The sequence below is a fragment of the Dreissena polymorpha genome, chromosome 3 (assembly GCF_020536995.1).
Source record: "Dreissena polymorpha isolate Duluth1 chromosome 3, UMN_Dpol_1.0, whole genome shotgun sequence".
In the NCBI taxonomy this organism is placed as follows: Eukaryota; Metazoa; Mollusca; class Bivalvia; order Myida; family Dreissenidae; genus Dreissena; species Dreissena polymorpha.
This window is the reverse complement of record NC_068357.1, coordinates 24,723,441-24,744,866: the sequence shown is the minus strand read 5'-3', so window position 1 is coordinate 24,744,866 and position 21,426 is coordinate 24,723,441. Positions and strand designations below refer to the sequence as shown.

The 21,426-nt window shown below is 33.3% G+C and overlaps 1 protein-coding gene across 2 annotated transcripts in view; it reads left to right on the top strand.

Moving 5' to 3' along the window:
* LOC127873322 (fibropellin-1-like) overlaps positions 1–12,301 on the top strand; it is a 31,723-nt gene extending 19,422 nt beyond the window's left edge. For both annotated transcript variants that reach the window (XM_052417137.1, XM_052417136.1), the window contains 10 exons: positions 457–570; positions 878–988; positions 1,290–1,403; positions 1,909–2,022; positions 2,220–2,302; positions 2,532–2,600; positions 2,945–3,026; positions 9,167–9,267; positions 9,492–9,557; positions 9,870–12,301. In XM_052417137.1, the coding sequence (XP_052273097.1) occupies positions 457–570; positions 878–988; positions 1,290–1,403; positions 1,909–2,022; positions 2,220–2,302; positions 2,532–2,600; positions 2,945–3,026; positions 9,167–9,267; positions 9,492–9,557; positions 9,870–9,974 (959 nt within the window). In that variant the 3' untranslated portion in view covers positions 9,975–12,301. The remainder of the gene's footprint in view (positions 1–456; positions 571–877; positions 989–1,289; positions 1,404–1,908; positions 2,023–2,219; positions 2,303–2,531; positions 2,601–2,944; positions 3,027–9,166; positions 9,268–9,491; positions 9,558–9,869) is intronic.
* The last annotated feature ends 9,125 nt before the right edge of the window (positions 12,302–21,426 follow it).

Below are 21,426 nucleotides of genomic sequence, written 5' to 3'. Positions count from 1 at the left end.
GCTATGAACCGATCTGTTGTGATTACTTTTATAAAATCCATTACGATACAATACGGTCAGCCTAGACGGCCTTGATCTGTATATTTAGTCTACGTGTACAATACGCTATGTGTTCCATCATCACGAAATTCAGGTTTAGATAATGTTTGTGTGGATGGTTGGTCTTAGTAGGCGTGTTTTATTTAAGCAGGTCAACTATGTTTCATATTGCGAATCATTTTTGATATCAATATTTTCTCTTTCAACCGTTTTTTTTTCAAACATGGGATTTCAGGCAAAAAAATGCATTGTTGTATACCGAATGCATGTTTGAAACCCAAATAATTGCAGACAAAATAGTGAATTTTTTGTTTGTTTTAATATTCGCTTTTAGTTGACATAAAGACAAGGAGTAAGTAGATTTTTGTTTTGACCCAGTGCACATAAGCTACTGTGTCCGATCATTTTATTGCACAGAGATAGACGAGTGTGTATCCCAGCCGTGTCAGCATGGCGGTCAATGCGTGGACGGTTTAAATCATTACACGTGTATGTGCTTGGACGGATTTGACGGGGAACACTGTCAGAATGGTAATTGTCATCAAACCGTACTATTAGAACTGATTTACAACTAACATGGTAATTACCGAAGTACCCTTGATAATAAATATCATAGCATTTCATTAATATTAACCATTAAGAACACTCAGATAAAACGTGTTTGAAATCATCTGACTTATTGAGGTAACAATGAATGCATGCATTTGACCAATATGCTAGTATATTCAAATTATCGTATAAGCATATCATGAAACACGGGCAGTGGCATTATTTCATTGAAACATTTTTTACATAAGTGACTTTGATATTTTGATAATAATGTGTACGTATTTAATAGTTTTAGATCCGTGTTACGACAGCCCGTGCATGAGAGGGACCTGTTTTGCACATTTGTCATTGTTTTTGTGTGTTTGTCCACCTGGTTATTCGGGAAAATTCTGCGAAAAAGGTATACTGTATACATTCGCAATTCAAACTCTCCAATTAATGCAACATATGCACAGTACTATACGTTATTCGTTTACATATACACATAAGATTAGCACTAATGACATATTGTTATGACATTTGAACATTTTTTAGAAAGAATGTTTAAATGGTGTGTGTATCAACCACACAAGATAGTTAAGGGTTAGTTTAATCCTACAAGATATTGTATCGAAAACATAAATATATACACATAGTTCATACAGGCTCTATGGTATTGTATTCATATAATTTATTACCTATGAAATTTAAATCTATTTTAGGTCAAGGCGCGTGTGATTCACATCCTTGTCATAACGGTGCTACATGCACACAGAACGCAACCTCGTTTATGTGTACTTGCCCTCTCGGGTTTGAAGGAAGTCTATGTCAAAAAGGCAAGTTTGTATACTATTAGATAATTTATTTACAAACCAGTATGTAAATGCATTAATTTATTCGATAATAGCGAACGCATTATTCTGTACCTGAAGTGACGTCACTTCCTAATTCACTGAGATAACTTGCAGTAAATACACCCCCCCCCCTAAAAAGCGTAAAGCACATTGTTCAGTTAGAACCGCTTACAGTCTATGTTTATAACACGTTTTGATAGGTTATGTTTTGTATTTATTGAAATGTGATAATGATAAATGCCTCACCAACCACTGTTCAAATGGCGGGATTTGTAACGACTCAATACACGAATTAATCTTCTCGTGTGTTTTTTCCCAAGGAGATACTTGTCACAGTAGCATTGTTACCTTAACTTTATCACATAGTGTATGCCCTCTACACACTCATGTGTTGTGTAATCTATAAATATAAGTATGCGTATTTTGGTTGCAATGATGAGTATTGGAACGAAGCAAAAAAGGACATGACTTAAATGTTTTGTTTTAGATATTGATGAGTGTTCAAGTAATCCGTGTCGTAACAATGGGATATGTCACGACGAGGCGGGAGGCTTCAGGTGTGAATGTCCACGTGGTTATTCGGGACTCCATTGTTCGAATGGTATTAATAAATACGTAGTTTTTGTTGTGTAATTGATTTTTTTACTCGTACATGTGAACATGTATATCTTAATAAAATAAGGTCATTCTACTTGTATATATAGTTCCATGTTGCGCAAGGTATAGGGAAAAACATACTCAAATATAGTGCTAAATGGGGATAATGGCTGCAATAACATGTAATTGCTTTTTTGACAGGAAACGAAAGAAAGTGTTTTTCATGCTCAGGACTTGGGACGAATGTCACTTGTAATCGTGTTACAACTTGTAATTCAGATGAGGTATGTGAATACAGAGCATATTCTGGAATCCAACCATATTACCGTATTAACATGTTTAGTTAACAAATAGTATTTAAAAAATGAAACTATTCAAAAAGTGTCGTTAGTAATAGAATAATATACAGTTTAAAATTGTGAATAAACGTATAATTGGTTCGAAATTTTTCGTTACGAACCGATACTTTAATTATTTTACATATATTTGTATGTAGACACATTTTCTTTTTAGGTGTGTTACGTAGAATTGAGTTCAACGTCAAACGCGCACAGTTTCAGCGTTGGTTGTCGACGCAAAGCGGTTTGTTTTCAAGCATCCTTTCCGTATTAGAATTATGTAAATGTGTAGCAGATTTAAAAAGCCTTCAATAAATATTACATTAACAACGATAAAAAGGTTGTATGTATGCCTCACATAATGTATTTGTATATGTAAATTGTTGAGATACAGCGTTGCACACTTGAATCGACAGTTAAAAACTTTGTTCCGTCAATCTGATTTTCTAAGATTGTTTGTCCACATATTAAAAGTCAATATGCTTTACTAGTTACGCTTTCATTCATCATTGACATTTTAAACGGGACATTTGCGTTTTCAAGCGTTCTTTCACATGTAACGACCTGTCAATAGTTTTTTCGTTGCAGGAATGCATTAATTCAACCTCTTATAACTGCACACACTGCTGCGACAAGGACTATTGTAATGACGGAGGATGTGGTCTTGCAGGTAAATTAGTGTTGTGTCTGAGAGGCGATTACACCCCCCCCCCATCCTATCATGGGAACGTTATCATTCGTTGGATACACACGTCCTTTGTCCGTCTCTCGATCACGCCACTAAAAAAATAAACAACTGTGATTTTTAGCTCGGTTGTTTTTGGAGAAATCCCGAGGTATTGTCAAAGCCAGCTCGTCGTGTCGTGTCGTGTTCATCGACGTGTCCGCGCTAAAACCTTAACATTTTACCAAGGTTTTGAACATTGACTCTCAAATCAAAGTGCTTCCACCTACAACTTCGAAACTTCATATGTAGCTGCACCTTGATGAGTTCTAAACGCCCACCCATATTTGGGTCACTAGGTCAAAGGTCAAGGTCACTGTGACCTCTAATAAAAATAATTCTGACAAGCTTTATTTCTTCAAAAATGCACCCGCAGCCGAGCGTGGCACCCGTTATGCGGTGCTCTTGTTTTTATTTTAATATTGATAAACAAAGGACACACCAAAGAAGTGATGATATGATGAACTATTATGCAGTGAATCCATGCTTTATCGGGCAATCTAATACTCATGTACGAAATTTCGATAAAACACGTGGATTTATAGTACGCATACAAAGTTTTTGCCTAAATGTGTTCTGCAATATGTCCTGATTTAGAGTGCGTTTCACTAAGCTGCGTACGCAAATAATGTCCGTAAACGCGTTTCACTAAACAGCGTAAATTAACGCAGTGCGTAAATTATGTCGTAAATTTACGCCAGATATGTACTTCGCGTAAATCAGAACAATTGGCGTAACCTCCCATCGTAAAGAGGCTGAGTAACCTGCGTATTAGGGAAAGCGTACCCTTCCGTCGTTTTAGCATTGTGTGTTGTTGATGTTGTACTGAGATTCTAAATTCTCATTTGAATTTATTTCAGCTAATATGTATATATCTGGTTTCGATTTTGTGAGGACTATACTGTAGCCTGATGATCACAATGTGATATCGTAATTCTCACAAAAATCTATTCCAGACATTTGATAGTGTTGTTCTGGGTTATAATGTGTGTGTGTGTTGTTCAGATTTTATTTACAGGTCTCACGCCCCTTCACGGCGTCATTTGAGCTGGACCTTTCTGGGTTGTAATTAGACAAGATACAGGTTATATTAGTCTTTGACTGTTTTTTTCCCTAATTTCCTACATGTATATTTATCCTGATTACCTATTTACCGGGGTTTTAGTTAGTCGAGATGTGTGTAGATAGTTTGAGTTTTATTTAGTACGTCATTGGAAAACGAGTGGCATGGGCACGCGGTTTATTATCACGCTTTGCAAGGTACAGGTTTTGTCTATATACGTATTTTTGATATTCCGTTATGTTAAGGGAGGTAATTTATTTAAGTAAACGCGAGGTTTTTTAGAATGCCTTTTTGTATCGCTTATTATATTGCTTAAATGTGGATATGCAGCTAGTTTTAAATTGATTTCCACCAGAAAAAAAAATTCGGAGAAATAAATATTGAGATCTTATTATAGGAAAATAAGTACGAAATACAATCGGCTCGGGGCGCTAATTTGTCTTTGCTGCAGTTTATGAAATTCGTCTTCAATGTATATTTTTTTTGCCTATTTTGTGTTATTGTAACATAATTCATCAATATATTACAATTTAACACATGTAAAAAATCGTATAATCTCGCTTTACAGTAGATACTGTTGCAGACGATTACTTTCTTACGCGTCCGCGCGCACCTGACAGGCTAAACAACATTTACACGCAGTGTAAATTTTGCGCACATTTTAGTAAAACGGCGTAGGCATTAATTTACGTTCGGCGTAAATTCTGTGCGTAAACCTAAAGTTGCGTATATATACGCTATGTTAGTGAAACGCACTCTTGGAATCCATCCGATGACACTCTGGCATTGTTGAGCATTTTGAAAAATCCCAGATGGCCGCAAAGATTGCTACCAAAATGAAGAAATTCTGATTTGAATACATTTGAAAATCAAACTTGGAGGTCAAAATAGCAGTTTATCCGTATAAAACAAAGCCCCATATATATTATAAACTAATTAAATTTTGATCAAAACCATATGGTGCAAGTACTCATTAGAACTGGCTTAATCATACGGTTCTTAAGAAATCCCACAGTATAGGGATTACAGAAGAACAACCAGTTATTTCTTGATAAAGAGTAACTTACTCCTTCTTGTTGAGTTATGTTATTTATGCTTCATCATTACTGTCACACTCCTCCGCTTCACTGCCACTATTGTTATCTGCCTCCTTGCTAATCTGTTTAAAACAGCTGCAAAACAGTGTGCATGGCAGGTGTGCCCCATAATACACACCTTGCTGTTCCACAAGGTTGATCAGATGAACAACCACACGATACTAGTATCAACTCACTTGCTGGGGCTAGCGATTTATCATTGGCAATTAGGGAGGGTAAAAGAAACTTGCCCACTACCTTTTTTCCAACCAAAATCAGTCACATGGAAAGTTGGGGGAATTTGTTCTAAGGTGGCTTTCAAAATACATGTTCGAAGATGAGCCCTTTCAACATTTTCTAAGAAAGACTCAGTTGTTGGTGGCAATGCTTGGAGTTTTGGCATATTTAATAAAAAAAATGTTCTTTCCTATTTTGGAAAGCAAAACTGCATACCTGGCATCTGACATACTAGATTTAGCTTCCCGTCAATAGAACACTGCAATAATTATGTTGCTTCTGAAAAAAACAAGATCAAAACTTGCATCCTTGGCACCAGGATGATCAAGGCCTAATCCTTTCCCTTACTGTTTGATGACCTTAATTTTTCCTATCCCAGTTAGCCAAGCAACTGTGTCACAGACGGACAACGCATGGGCATCCAATAAACTTAGAATTTGCCGTGTTTGTCTGTGTTGTAACATCAATGTCCACAATCGTTCTGTCTGTATTTGTGCTTTCCAATAAGACTGTACATGTAAGGTTCATCGTCAAATAAACATGTAGTTGTAATACAAACACATTAGTATCGTCGCATATGACCTTGATACAGACAGCTCCCCCTTCTATAGCCTGCTCAACTTGTCGAGTAATAATTACATCGGCTTCCTCATGAGTGGTTCGCAAATCCACTCGGTCCATGAGTTAGTTTCTATGAATGCCTACTGGAATATCCGATGAACCTGTGATAATAAGTTTATGTTGCACTTCTTCAGTTTCATTCTCCCTACATCTGAAGTCTTCTCATATTATTTCTATCAAATGAAAACCTTATTTTCGAAATTTGTCAATATAATATGCTGGGCTGGGAGAGGTGTTGAGGTTATGACAAACTTTCTTGCAACTACTAGCTCTTCCGATTCTTGTTCCACTCTTCATGCTGTATGGATGGTATCGCTTATATATCAGATACACATCACAAGAACTCAAATTTTGTAATACAATTCGCCACAATCTATACACAAATGCCTGCACTGTACCATTTGCAGGCCAATGTATGCACCTAAGAACTCCACAACTATTTATTACAATTGTGTCTGGCGTTGATGAAAGTCTAGCTGACTGAGTTACTTGTAGTTTCCTCTTCAATGTTGCTTTTGATGTAGCTATCTTCATGTATCCATTGATATCAAACATTGAGTTCGGTACCGTTGAAAGTTCGTGGCTGAGTACATCTTTCAAGTCGACTGATATTGATGACATTAAAGCAATTACTCTTCCATATATCAAATCCGTGTCAGAGATTGTTCCTGCTTCACATGTCACCCCCTTTTTGTTGATAGCCATTGCTACAACCTTGTTGGTCAATTTTTTGCTATGAAAACCTTCAGGCCATGTGTTTTCAAGGCAATCATTTGTTGCATCCCAATTGCTACAGCATCATCAATGTTAACACATTAATGACCAATTCTTCCTGATACAATGTTTAAGGCACCAGTGCTGTGTTCTGCAGGATTCATTGGATCTATACATGTATCCAACTCCTTTTGAATATTCTCCCGACCAGCACTATCGGCTTTCACTCGAGCGGATGACTCTTATGCATGTGGTATGACATGTGCAGATTCTTCTTTAATGTTCTTCATGCATTTTATGTCTTGGATAAGCTGGCGAAAGATATTGAGACTCAGTGCCCAACGCTTGAAATCGGATTCTTTAAGTGTTTTGCCTATTATTCCTTCAGGTCAATGTCCATAGCGCAAACATGTGGTCTCGATAAACATATCCGACCATATACGATTACATAGCCCTGCATGATGGTGCATCACATGCTCACCAGCAAGAAATCTTTCTCGGACATGTGCAGACAGATTTTCCATAGACCTTAAGTAATGCAAACCATATCTTGCGTAATTAATATGCCCGGCAGCAAAGAAATATGGCATCATAGATTCAACTGCTGAGAGATGCAGGCCCCATTGTGCTTCTCGTTCGGCTCGAGCAGTTTTCACCACAATATAAACAATGCGTTTAAAAAAAATTCAAATTGCGTTTCATCAATATGGGATATTTGATGCTCACAATCAATCCAGTTTAAATGGCGAGTTATATGGTATTTTGATGTATACATTGGTGCGCAACCTTTGTGACATTTGACAGTAACTTTGTCATCATTGTCATCAAGTATTTTCTCAAGTTTGATATGGACACCATCTTTCCAAAGATTTCTGGATTTAATGAAGTTTAACAAACGACTGTGTCCAGAATCTTGGAGTTCCTTCAATGATTGTCCATAATTGAAAATGTCTTTTAAAATACAGTTGGCTATTTAAGTTACCGATTCATCAGGGGCACTGGGGTTAGTCTGGTGTGTAGCTCAATTATGTTGCTCAGTAAGCTATCTTTATGAACACAACTTCTTTTATCTGAAAGGAAATCAACAAATACATTTAATTTTATTTTTAACTGTTCTTAGACTGGCAGCTTAACAGTAGGTAAATGATATATTGTACCCGCTTCTAGAACATCCGAAGACTGTGACGTTTTTGAAGAAAAATTAATCGGCACCTTTCTTACAATTAAAATTTAAATTAATTTATATGCAATCATTTAGTTAACCGTTGACATATATTGTCATTTTTTTCCTTTCGTGCGAGGGTCACACAATTAAGCAAATTTAAATTTTTGGTTACACAATAATATTTGCAGAATAGTTCATGATATTGACCTTTGTTTGTTTTCTCATTTAACATATTTACAAGCAAATTACACCAACCATAAATATATATAAGTTATTCATTTTATATTTAAGGCTGACTGTATAATGGCGGATTCGAAACAAAGGGAGTTTATAATGTTAATTATGTATATCTCATCATTTTCCTTTAAACAGTTTAAATGTCAATTATTCATTTTATATATAAGGCTGACTGTATAATGGCGGATTCGAAACAAAGGGAGATACTTTAAACATTTAAAATGACAATTATTCATTTTGTATTAAAATGTTTTAAGCAGTAATTACATCCCGAAAGATAAACAAGTAATATAAATTACCCACAAATTATTTGTTTCGATGAAATTGTATTGTATTTACAGTTTTTGATTATAAAATGTATCACCATGAGTAATTACAGTTGATATAATTATTGTATGCGCAAATGAAAATGATGCAAATAAATGTGGTATAATTGTTTATGAGTGTGCTCGCAAAAGTAGGTTTACAAATAAATTGTTATTGAAGTACCACGCTTTTGTCATTTCGGTCACCATCTTGGCCGCCATCTTGGCAGCTATTGTTTGTTTTTAGCAGCAATAACATTTTTAATTATCAAGTGTCTCCAGGATGTTGATATTAACCTAAACGAACAATTCAAGTGAAAACAGATGAGTATTCCAAAAATATAATAGATATAGGAAATTTTGTACTTTTGACAGCCAATGTTGGCGGCCGTTTGTTATTTCTAGCAAAATGCTCAATGGTGCCAATGGATTTGGTTCTAGAGATGTTGGGGAACAATAATACAACAAAACATTTTATGCGTACTATAAATCCAGGTTAACACAACAAGTAGAGTTCAACATCTAGACTATAACTTTTAAACGCTGTAAGCCGGCGTAGAACGAGATCGTTGATAAAACGGACCGTATCAAATTAAGATCTTGTCTATTTAAGTATTTACAGGTGGTAGTGATATTTTTAAATTTCGTTTTCGTCCTTTGCACGATAGGATACCCATCTAGACATCAAAGGGGACCTATATGTTTCGATTGCGACGACATGGCAGACATGTCTTTCTGTACGCAGGTGACAGTGTGTGCTCATAATCAGGTATTAACTAGTAACTGGTATAAATGTTTGCAAATACACTCACTTTATCATAATTACCACAGGTCAATATACTCGGAAAAACACGTGCATAAATCTTGAAAGGTGGAAGTTTCATGTACCTTGTTACTTTTATACAGTACAACATATTAAGGTTTGAAGTGTTTTTAAATTATGATTTACGAATAAAACAAAAGTTATATGTAAATGTGCTCCATCCCTTTCAGAAATGTACCACGTATGGAAGTCCATTTACTGGTTATGACGGCAAGTGTATCACCCAGAACACCCAGGTGAATTGTTTATTTTTATGACAGATTGTTGTATTGATATAACCATCTATACTTAAAAATATCAATATATTATAGCTTTACAAAATGCTTTGCCACCGTATTTGGAATAAGGCATCTGTTAATCTATTAAGATATAATTATATTTCATATATGAAATGATACAAAATATACACGGGTATTTAATGTGTTTAGTGTACAACATTACACGTTTAGAAAACTGTAAACAATATTGTGTTAAATAAATTATTTAGTAATGATTCTATTTTATTTATAAGATTTGATTGGCATATAGATTGTCTAAATGTTTTCAAGTGCGGATTTACGGGTGGAAATGAATTCTGCCAGTCCTGTTGCTCGGATGATTTTTGCAACTACAATTGCACGGATTCATACGCAAGGACGACCGTGAAGCCATGAGTATTTCAGATTTTTTTTTTCACTACAGATGTAATGGATATGTGTAAGAAGTCTTTACCATTTGTTAATGAAAACATTGCGCGAATTTTCTGAAGTGTCTAACACTTCATAAATGCGTCATTCATTTCGTGTTTATTCCAATGGAGCACAGGAAGGAACTTTACTTTGCACTATACCGTAAATGTATGTTTCGTCAAATTGTGTGATGTATATATATTGATGACTAGTATAAGAACCGAATATTAATATATTATTCCAGAAAATATTTAAACAGACAGTGTTACACGATGCATGTATGTTGTTTCAAAAGTAACATGTTAACGCTGTTTTATTTAACGTGTACATACAATGTTCAATCTTAGTCCCTTCTTATTTGAAACATTACATATTCACTTGCAATGATCTAAGTCTTCAAATATATGTGTTTGGGTATGTTAATTTTTGAATTTAGCACAATACAGATGATACACATTAGGGATTCTTGCAAAACATATGTAAGAATTGGAAAGGATTAAGTCATGTCTGGTATACTTTAGTAAATTGATTATATTTGATATATATACATTTATACATATATATTTATATATTCATATAAATAAATATATATATATATATATATATATATATATATATATATATATATATATATATATATATATATATATATATATATATATATATATATATAATGAAGAGTTAATTTAAAATGTAACTGCTCAACTAGCATAAGTTCGTAACAGACGTATTGTCATTATCACAGACTTGGTTAATTGCTTCATCAAAATTACCCGAAATAAGAAAATACTATTAAAAAATACCGTGTAATAAAAAATTATAAAAAGATCCCCGTGGTTGAAATACATGTCCGAGTCGAAACAAGAGAAAACGCATAAAACATGTTGATTTTTGTTTTAAATCTGTATCAGAGTTTGTATTAGTTTATTGAGCATCTATGAGTAAAACAGTTTAGCAATGAAAAGTTAATTCAAAGGCTTTTACGAAAATTAAGTCAAGTATACAGTAGACGTGTCGAAACCATGGACCAATTCGACGAAGATACGTGTGTGCGTACAAACTTTTAATTCAGTGGTGGGTATTTGGGTATAAGCTATAGGTGTTGAAGCCCACACAATTATGTACTGTTACTATTAATACAAAACAATTATTTTCTTTAATCTTCATAAAAAGGAGCTTAAGTATACATGGATGAGGTTTAAAAATTCAGGAAAATTGCCTGCCCAAAATTGTTTTAAGAACATATTATGTTAAAAAAGACCTCAAGTAAATATATTTAAATATTCTGTTAATTAAAATAGATTGGTGATATGGATAAATATTTTAGAGACAAAATATGACTCTATAGAGTTACATACGGCTAGTACATATAAGCATATGAATAATTTGGAAAACAGTTTTCAGAAAATAAAGTGTTGCAAATGGCAACATATAGGGCCAATGGCAACATATAACCGAATAAATTAGCGTATAGTTTTTATATCTGATACAAACACATATATGTTGACATTCTCATGTTTTTCATCCTTTTCTTTGGTAAAAACACTAGCAAATATCTTTGCTAGAACCTCCGCTTTTCATGTAATTATTTGCTAAATATTTCCCCAACACAAAAATTATAAAGCTCTGATATTCCACAATGTGTCTTCCTTACATAGTTTATATATGCCCAGCAGTTCGTGAAGTAAGATGTTTGCGTCTCAGCTTTTTCATTTTTAAATGTTTTGCGCTCCTTTGACATGTTTGCTTTCACGTGTTGCTTACTCTTGTACATAGTGTATAATTTCTCCGAAATTGTGCTTCATGTACCTGTCCCATGCTCGATGTTTTGTGTACATTTCTTTCTTGTTTCGTCTCTTAGTTGTGCATTGTTTTGCTGACACTGCTCTTATTTTTTGTTTATAATTTTTCATTTCACTATTAAGTTCGGTCATTTCATTAGTGTCTTTATTCTTAATGATTTCTGTTCAATCCATAGTCAGTCATTCGTTTAATTACCCACAGTAAGCTTTATAATAATTTAATTTGTCATGACGATATAATCACTATGCCTCAAAGGGTCCTTGTAAGGGTCCTTGTAATTAACGTTTTATACATTGTTTGTATTACTTGTAAGTATCATACCGTTTTATAGATTGTTTGTATTACTTGTAAGTATCAGTAAGTTCCAGTCCAATACGGAATCTAGAGGGATTCTAAATCTGTTCACAACAGCAGTATGTTATGCATTCTATAACGTTTGCACTTACTATATTTCTTGGTATTGTCATCTCACAATAACATCTTGGAACAATAAAGTCTCCTGTAATCAGTATACGGGTAAATGATTTGTCTTTAATTTGTATAAGTGGTTTGTTTAACAGATCATACTCTTCTTCAACTGTTTACAGACTCCTTTAAACAGCTAGTTTATTTATTATCGTCGAATCATCCTGAATAAAACAACAAATCGCCTCGTGTTCTTACAAAATGGGTATTAAATAATAAAAAAAGAACGGACACACTGTCTGTATAGAACATGATAGTCAATCGCAGCATGATAGAATCGATTGCCATTGTTAATAGTTACAATCTTCAATATCATATGTTTTCGTTGTTGATTTTTTTTTATCACATCGCAGTTTTTTGGCTGCATTTACTCACCTAGATAGAACATAATTCTTACTGAATAAATCAGGTTTAAATGCAATTTAACGTAAATTATGGTGAAGAAACTGTTTTGCTCCAGTCTAGCTAATGTGCATTGATCTAGTTAAAATGTATCGATTTAATTTGTCACAAACTTAAATGGTGCGATACATATTAAAAGAATAATAAAACACAGGGCCTACAACTTATTTTAATTTACAAACAATCACTAATTCTTCATTAAACAGTTTCGCTTAAAATAACGTTAATTTAGCACAATCTTTGTGAAATGAAACATGACATATTTTAATGGAAACCAATGAGTTATGTCGGAAAAACTCAGGTTAACAAACCAAACTCAGTGCTACAAATCTTAAATCTAACAAATGATCAGACATGCCGACATGATTAAGTAATTGAAGTTAAATCGACATGGCATTTTTTGCAACTGATTAATCTATTTGTCGAAAAAGGAACTAACTAAAAGAGTGACAAGGGTAATTGAAACCCGCAGTTCCATTTGCTGTTTTAATTTAATAAATAATATCATTTACTCTAGACGCAGGCGGACATGAACACTTTAAGAACCACAAGAATAGGACTGCGTCATACGGCTTCTGTTTTCCGAGATAAGATGTTTGCATTATGTTTGACATTACCACAAAGCATTAGTACGAAGCTTATTTCATCGGTAAATTCCTAATTAAAGTCTCTATAACGCTCAAAATCAACGAAACTTGTGTTAAGTATTTTGTAAAATAAAGTAAACACCTAAACAATCAGTGTTCCTTAAAGCAAAAGCCACAATTTCAACGCTAGATGTATGATTACATAGATTTTTGTAGATACAAAATGCTCGTTTTTATTAATTTGTGACCACAATAAATCCCATGTTAATTTCCTGCGAATATATCAATTGATACGAAACACGAAAACTAAAATGGTACCATGTTAAAACCATAATAACAACGAGCATTTTGTATCCACAAACATCTATTTTTCCAGACCACATCTGGCGTTGAAATTTCCTGATTTTTAATTGTTTAGCTTCGTTTTACGAAATATTGTACGAAATTTTCGTTGATTTTGAGTAGTAATGTTACTTTAAATCATTCAATAGTTATGAATACATTATTAAACATACCTTTGCTTGCAATTATTGCCGTAAAACTATTATTTAGTTTTAAACCATTTTAGACCATGAACACATCCATCCTGCTTGTCCCACCCCACCCTTTGCTTTCTTTTTTTTATATAAATTGTTTGATATCAGTATAACGACAATACGAGCAAAATGCTTTATGCACGATGGTCAGATGAGTGATAATTTATATTAAAAATGATTTTATTTTAAATGCAACATCAATGTCAACTAAACAAATTAAATATTCATTTATTTTCTTTCTGATTTCATTGTTTAAATACAAACTAAATTTCACATTAAAGGGGCATTTTCACGTTTGGGTAAATTGACAAAATTGAAAAAAGTTGTTTCAGATTTGCAAATTTTCGTTGTTGTTATGATATTTGAGAGGAAACAGTAATACTGAACATTTACCATGCTCTAAAATAGCCATTATTATGCATCTTTTGACGATTTAAACACCCGAAAATTATAGTTGCAACGCGAAACGATTGCATAATTTGGAAAGTTCTGTTGTTGTCGTTATATTTTGCGAAACTACGAGGATTGCTTATATCAAGTATACAATACATCTGGCATTGTATTCGGAAGGATGGCCGAGTGGTCTAAATGGTAAACGTTTTACTCCATGACTCCAGGGGTCAGTGGTTCGAGCCCAGCTAAGGGTTACCTTTTTTTCTTTTTTTAATTGTATTCTTGATTTTTTACTGGAGCTTTTTATATCCAATGTTTACATTTATCAATATAAAGCATTTAATGACAAATTTCAAAACATGCCAAAATCTGTGAAAAGGCCCCTTTAAATATAGAAATAGAAACCACATAAGTTCGTTGAAATGATGGACGATACCATAAAACAAATTACAACATATTTTTGAAAAACACGATAGAAATCATTTGAAAAAGTAGTATGAACTTATTGTATAATCTAGTGATAATATATGTTTAAATATAAAATCAAGATCATATTTAACACATTTTGGCTGAATTTTTCTACAGCCAACAAGGATTTATCGTGCATGCATAGCCCTTGTTAGAATAATACCGTTATAAGAGAAACAATATTATAGCAGTCGACTTCTGCCACACCGTTTTGGCGCAATTTAAGAGCGTCAACATGACAACGGGCATTGGGCTTTAACATGGCGGAGTAAAGAATACAGTTTTTTTGATCAAGCGTGACGTTCCTCTGTGCTTTAAGTGTCATTGTGACAGTGACTTTGTTTCCGAAAGTGAAACTTACACCAGGCTTTCCTTACGAAGGACAAACGCGAAGAAACACGAAAAACTTTTTCGGCCTGTGTGCTTTCGTTCGTTCATCAGCAATTCATTTAAACTCCTGTTGTGCATGTTACAGTCATGATTAAACGACATGATAATTTGTATCGTATTGCCTGTGAATATTTTGATTTCAAAGAGATTCATGTCGGTAATGAACGTGGGTTTAAAAACAACATCACCATGTGTTATTTCAAAAGTAATGTAAAAGTAGGTTGAATTAGGCGTACTGGAATAAGTATTTCTTTCTTAGATCATGATAATGTATTAATATAAATTGTTTAAATGATTATTTTTATTTGTTTCATTATGCAAAATACGAAACATAATAAGATCATGCTGAACGTCTGGTTAATGTGAAAAGTGTATATAGTTATTTTTATAATTACATCATATAATATTCTTTTATTATCGGTGGCTATAAAATTATTGTCAGAAAATATGTGTATGAAACGAAAATACTAGCACATTGAACACGAATATAACAATTTTGAGTATATTAAGTGACAAAGCATTCAATGTACACTTAGATTTGATGTGTTTTACCTGGACAATGTCGACATTTCTCCGAATCATTATACATTTAAGGGGGGCTTCGGGTTTGGAAACATTGTGAACTATTTTGTATGTTAGTGTTTGACATAAAATATTTCTAATAATATCTAACCTGTTATTAAATATTTTGGAAATCAAAATAGTTTATGGATTGTTATGTTTTTATGTTGATTATTGCAACAGAGCATCACGTGTAACAAAAAGGCTTAAGTGAATAAGGCTGGCATATGGTTATGTCTTCGCCATTTTTCAAAATAGAAAATGTTTAGCGGACATTAAGCGAAGATCGCTCTTAGTGATTCAGCAAAAAAAAAATAGAGCGTGTAAAAATGAAAGTAAATGTGGGGCAATGCGTAACTGAATGGAACTGCGTCAAGAAAAGAATAAGGTTTTCCCATGATTTTGAAGTTTCACGTTATCTTTTATAATAGAGCGCGAATATACTCGAAAGCACAGGCAAGTGCACTCCAAATTATGCACATTATCGCAAACCGAATGAATCCGATCCTAACTCGAGGTGATCCGTAAAATGAAACAACATCGTGAGACGATTTTAAGATGCTCAAAAGTGGCAGAATGTTTGTGTTTTAACGTTTTTACACCGATACTTTAATGTCGCAGAATGTTTGTATTTTAACGTCTTCACACCAATGTTACTTGTATTTAGGTATTCCTTTTGTAATTAAACTTTGTATGGCACATTTTTGGTTAGAAGTTTGTATATGGCACAAAATAATATTGGGCCGTGTTATTGATCTTAAAGCATTATTTATAATGTATCACGAAGATCGTGAACACCTCGTTAAACTTTATCTAAATTGTATCTGAAATTCACATGTTAACTGATAACAGACTGTCGTTAGCTATTAACTTTTTTCAAAGTGTCTTTGTGAAAGATAGTTCATCAACCAGAACTCCGAACAGCAGGGTTATATGTTGTTTGTTTGGAAATCATGGAAATAATAAGTTTCAATGAAATGTTTTGGTATCAGTCTCAATATATATTTGTACGCAATAAGCAAAGAGACCTTTCTTGACAATACACGTGGTAAAGTGTTTTCTAGCCGCAATTTTATGAGCCCCTTTTTCAGACTCAACATGACAGATATATGTCGATAAACACAGGTGTGTTAATTCAGTGCACTATATTGTCAGTTACAACGTATTGGATTTGATCGAATGCGTCTTTTAAAAGAAGTATTGCCTTAACTTGTTTACCGTGTACGGTCATATTTTGTGAAGTAGCTTTGTAATGGTGTAAAGTTACGTAACACATGTTAACAATGATATCACAGATAAGGAAATTTATTTTCGCATGCGTGAAGGTCATTTTAGAAGATCACGTTTCTTGAGAATCTCTATTTCTATCTTATATTTCTTGATAGTTTTGTTTGTGTACATTTGTCCATTAATGCGTGTTTTTATAATGTTTTACGTACACGTTGAATAATATTATTAACATAAATACATATAGTTAACGGGAAATCTGCTAGAAACAATACCTCAATGCCTACTTATTATTGTTTTGTGTTGATGTTTCAGGCATTATTCAAAGACATTTTTACGGCTCCGACCCGGAGTTCCCCAAGTGAAAGTTCAATACTAATCATGGACGCGTTTGTACAGTAGTTATTTGACTTAATTCATAGACTTCTTGTTATTTGTAAGCTCGAAATAATGTTTAAATAAATAAATAAATAAATAAATATATATATATATATATATATATATATATATATATATATATATATATATATATATATATATTGAAGATTTTATCTCAATAAACCATATAAAAATGGAAGCGATTAATGTTATTGCCATTTTTCAGCAGATCAAGATAATCCCCTACGGGAAATACTTCAAACGCCTAAATCTTTTGCGGCTTAATTGTACAAATATTTAAAACATCATGACTTTATCTTTAAGACGTTTCTGCCAAAGTGCTTCATGATGACATGATATAAACAAAGTTATAAGTAATTTAAATTCACCAGCAAAGCTTAGATAGTCCCCTGCCATTTAGTATTAATAATAAAGAATAAACAACGAGGCCAAACTCTCTTCAAATCGCTATGTACGTATTTGTAATGCACAGGCGTTATTTCTATCTTATTAACGAAACATACATCTTAGACAATGCTAATCAGTATTCAGGGTCTATTATATAAGTAACCTTCGTATAATTACAGTCTTAGATTCCGGGGTTTCGGGGATTAAATGTAAAGCAAAATTATTGATGATTTAAGTGAGGGTTTAGGGACCTTGGTTCATATGAAAGACATTTAAGCCACTTCGTCACAGGTGATGAGATAAGAATGTCAATGCTTGCAAGGTTAGAAATCACATGCACTTGATAACGCACATATTAAAGCATAAGTACAACACACAAAGGTCAGTATGTAAAAAAAGCTTCGATCTCTTTTTGATTAATTGATTTCAGTGTAAAATCCATTTATCATTTCACGAGGGGTAACATTCATTCATTTCGTGATTGCTCATAACACGTGACTTGACAAAATTCAATGATCTTAGTTTTTTCTATATTTATCGCAATAAATGATGTCGCTGAATGAGTCTGAAAGGTCGAAAGCTATAGCTGAAAAAATGTACTAGCGTTTTGAATTTTCGGGCAATTAATGTTATTGATTGTCAAGTATGTTAACTTATATAATTAACGCGTTGCACTAAAAGTTGAAACTATCGGACATGTCATAAAACGCGGGAATGCAGACGTTCGTTTATGTCTTCCGTTACTTTTGCAGATTAATTTGTATATTCCATGCTTCCAATACAAATCTATTGATGAGATGTTACAATTGTAGTTGTTTGTCTTCATGAACGGTGATTTTTTATTTATTTTTTCTTGTTGAATATTTAATTGTATCGTTAAAATATATTCATATATAAGTGAACATATAAATTTTACATAAATTGTACATATATTTTTTACTGAAGTGAAAATATCAGAATAATCATATCTACTTCGCAAAATACGCAAAACATATTATTCTCAAACTGCTCGGGAAATAAAATTGTATTTAAAAAGGTTAGCAACAAATAACCTCTATGTATTCAGACATTAAAATACCAATTTTTTTGTTAATCCTTGTTAACCAGATTTTCCCGAGTTTGAATTATAAGCAATGATGACGTTTGATCTAATTCATCAAAAGAGTAAAAAAAGTGAATCATTCTGAAATATCGGCGCTTTTTACTAGCAGATGGACGTGAATAACTGTAGATGCATCTCTTTCAATTTAACAATGTTTGGTATGGTAGCTGGTTTTTTTCCATATTAATTTGTCGTCAGAACGACAACAACCTGATTGTTCGCATTTTCTCGCACATTTCACGCTCATTTTTATAACGGCGGCGGTCGCAACAACCAAAACATCAGAACAACTAAACCAACGGTTGCATAAAGTATGAAATTCACTCCAGTGTTAGATAAACATTTGCAAAAACCTTTTGTTAGGCACAAACTTATTCACGCGCTTTTACTTTTTCGTTTAGTTGTGTTGATGGGCGTCAACAAACCGATGGTATTGTTATAGCAAGTGAACGATTGCAAATTAATCTCAGTCCGATTCAATACATCACACCGCAAAACCGTAACTATGCGTTGTTATCATTTAAAGACCCGCAATTCAAATATTATGAAAAAGACGATTTGCAGAAATCATTTCTTAAGGATTTCTCACCTACCGAACTGACTTCTGCAAAACCAATAAGATTGTGGCCATCATCTTGACCATAGCTTCCAATAGTCTGTAACGGTATTGGCTAACAGTTTTCTGGGGGAAAAATCAGTAAACTAAAAAGCGCCAACGGAATAATAAAAGGAGAAATGTGAATGGGTATGGCATGGTAAGCATGTGTGTCAATTTAAGTAATATAAACATAAATATTGCAACTAACGCTTTTTAGAAAATAGGCATACTACATGGACTAAGTATTTGACAAATAAAATTAGTATTGCCTTCAAATTTGCCTTACTAACTGGGTGATACCCACAATATGCTTTGTCCTTTCCAACAAAGGTCTTCATTCTGAGACAATTAATTAAGAAATTGAAAGATTTCCATGTTCATAGTCGTACGATTACGTTTTAAAATGAAAGTAAAAATAACGTTTAAAAGGTTGTCCTCGTTAGTCTCGATCTGTTTATGATGACCAACTACTAATTACTCCCTTATGATCAAGCTAATATCCGGTGTCACGTCTTACGCAGCGACACATAGCAAATGTGTAAAATCTTTTTTTAGATTATGTTAATACGATCTTCGAAGTTTTCTTAAAATGAGATTCATTTATGGCGCATATTTTGGGGGTTTTGTGAAGATTATTCATACGACATTTAAACACTTTTTGGTTGCACTACTAAATACAATGGAATGTGTCGGTACCGGCTTAGACTCTTAGTGATAGAAATACATTTGGCGTTGTGATGCTTTTACAGCAATTAATTTAGGATCTTCAAATAAGTTGTTTTCTAATAGATGACATATCAATGTACATATTTACAACGATACAAAAAAAAAATCTTCTAATCGCAAATCAGTCCAGCAGGAAACAGGTTATTAGAAAATTCATGATTTTAATCAATACTACCTTATGTGTACAATACATATAGCCAAAAGCCGAACGGATAACGTTTTCGTAATGACTGTTTATTGTGGGCTTTTTTAATATCTTGGTCGATTTATTGAGACATGTTTGAATCCCCTGCTGGAGGGAACGGTTTAAAGATATTAGATTTTATCTGTAATCAATATCCGCTGATATACCTGATGTTATAAAGGTTGTCAATAGTATCAACCTAAATTAAGGCGTCTCTTATAAATAATGATCATGCACCGATATCAAAGAGTTAATTTTTAACTGAAATTACACAGTGCCTGCCTGGTTAAGATGAGGTTAAAGCGTCCCATAGGCTAATCATATGCACAAACATTTAAGAGATTGGTACGTATTTATCAGCGGAAATCGTTTTATGTTTTTACGTTAAATTTAATTTAAGTAAGTAAATATGATTCGGTAATTGGACTGATTGATATAAGTTTTGTTCATCTTTGCCCGTAACATTCAAAGCACTGCAAAAAACGCAAGACACGATGGCTTTGCATAGGACATTGTGAAATACGTTTTTGATACATTTTTTGTGTGAGGATCGTTCTGAAATTATTTAATCGCCAACACAATGTATTGCATTTGATTAACAAACGTTTTATTAAGATATAAAAACTGGTGTCTCTTAGGTTACAGTAAACTACTTTTTTAAGATCTACAACGGTATACTCTGTAAAAATAATTTTGATTTACTCACATGCTTTTCGTTAAAGACAGTCGTTATGATTGTTTTTATTTGTGTGCAGGAAGAGCATTGATGTTCACTTAGATATTGTTTATGTTATAAGATCGGCGACTATTATAGTCGAAAAGTTGCGTGAAGGCGTGTAACAGCCAACTTAACGGTAGCTGAAACAGACCCAGTGAACGTGTTTTTTTTATTATAGAAAATGGCATACCTTTTGATTTGTTAAATGCATTCAATTTTAAGTCTCTTAAAGACAAAGCGTTTCCCTATGCGCAACATGATTACTTTTTTATTATTTTGTACCAAAGTTGAAGGTTTTAAATTAGATTTTATCAATATTGGATTTGGTATATTGTGAAACCATTATTATTCGTCAGACATTAATTTTCGTCTTTTTCGTCCTTCGACCGATGGACGAATTCAAGATCCTAACGAACAATCATGTACCATATTTGAAACAAATAAGACTGAATTACCATAGGCATGCGGCATTTAAATCCAGCGTAATTCAC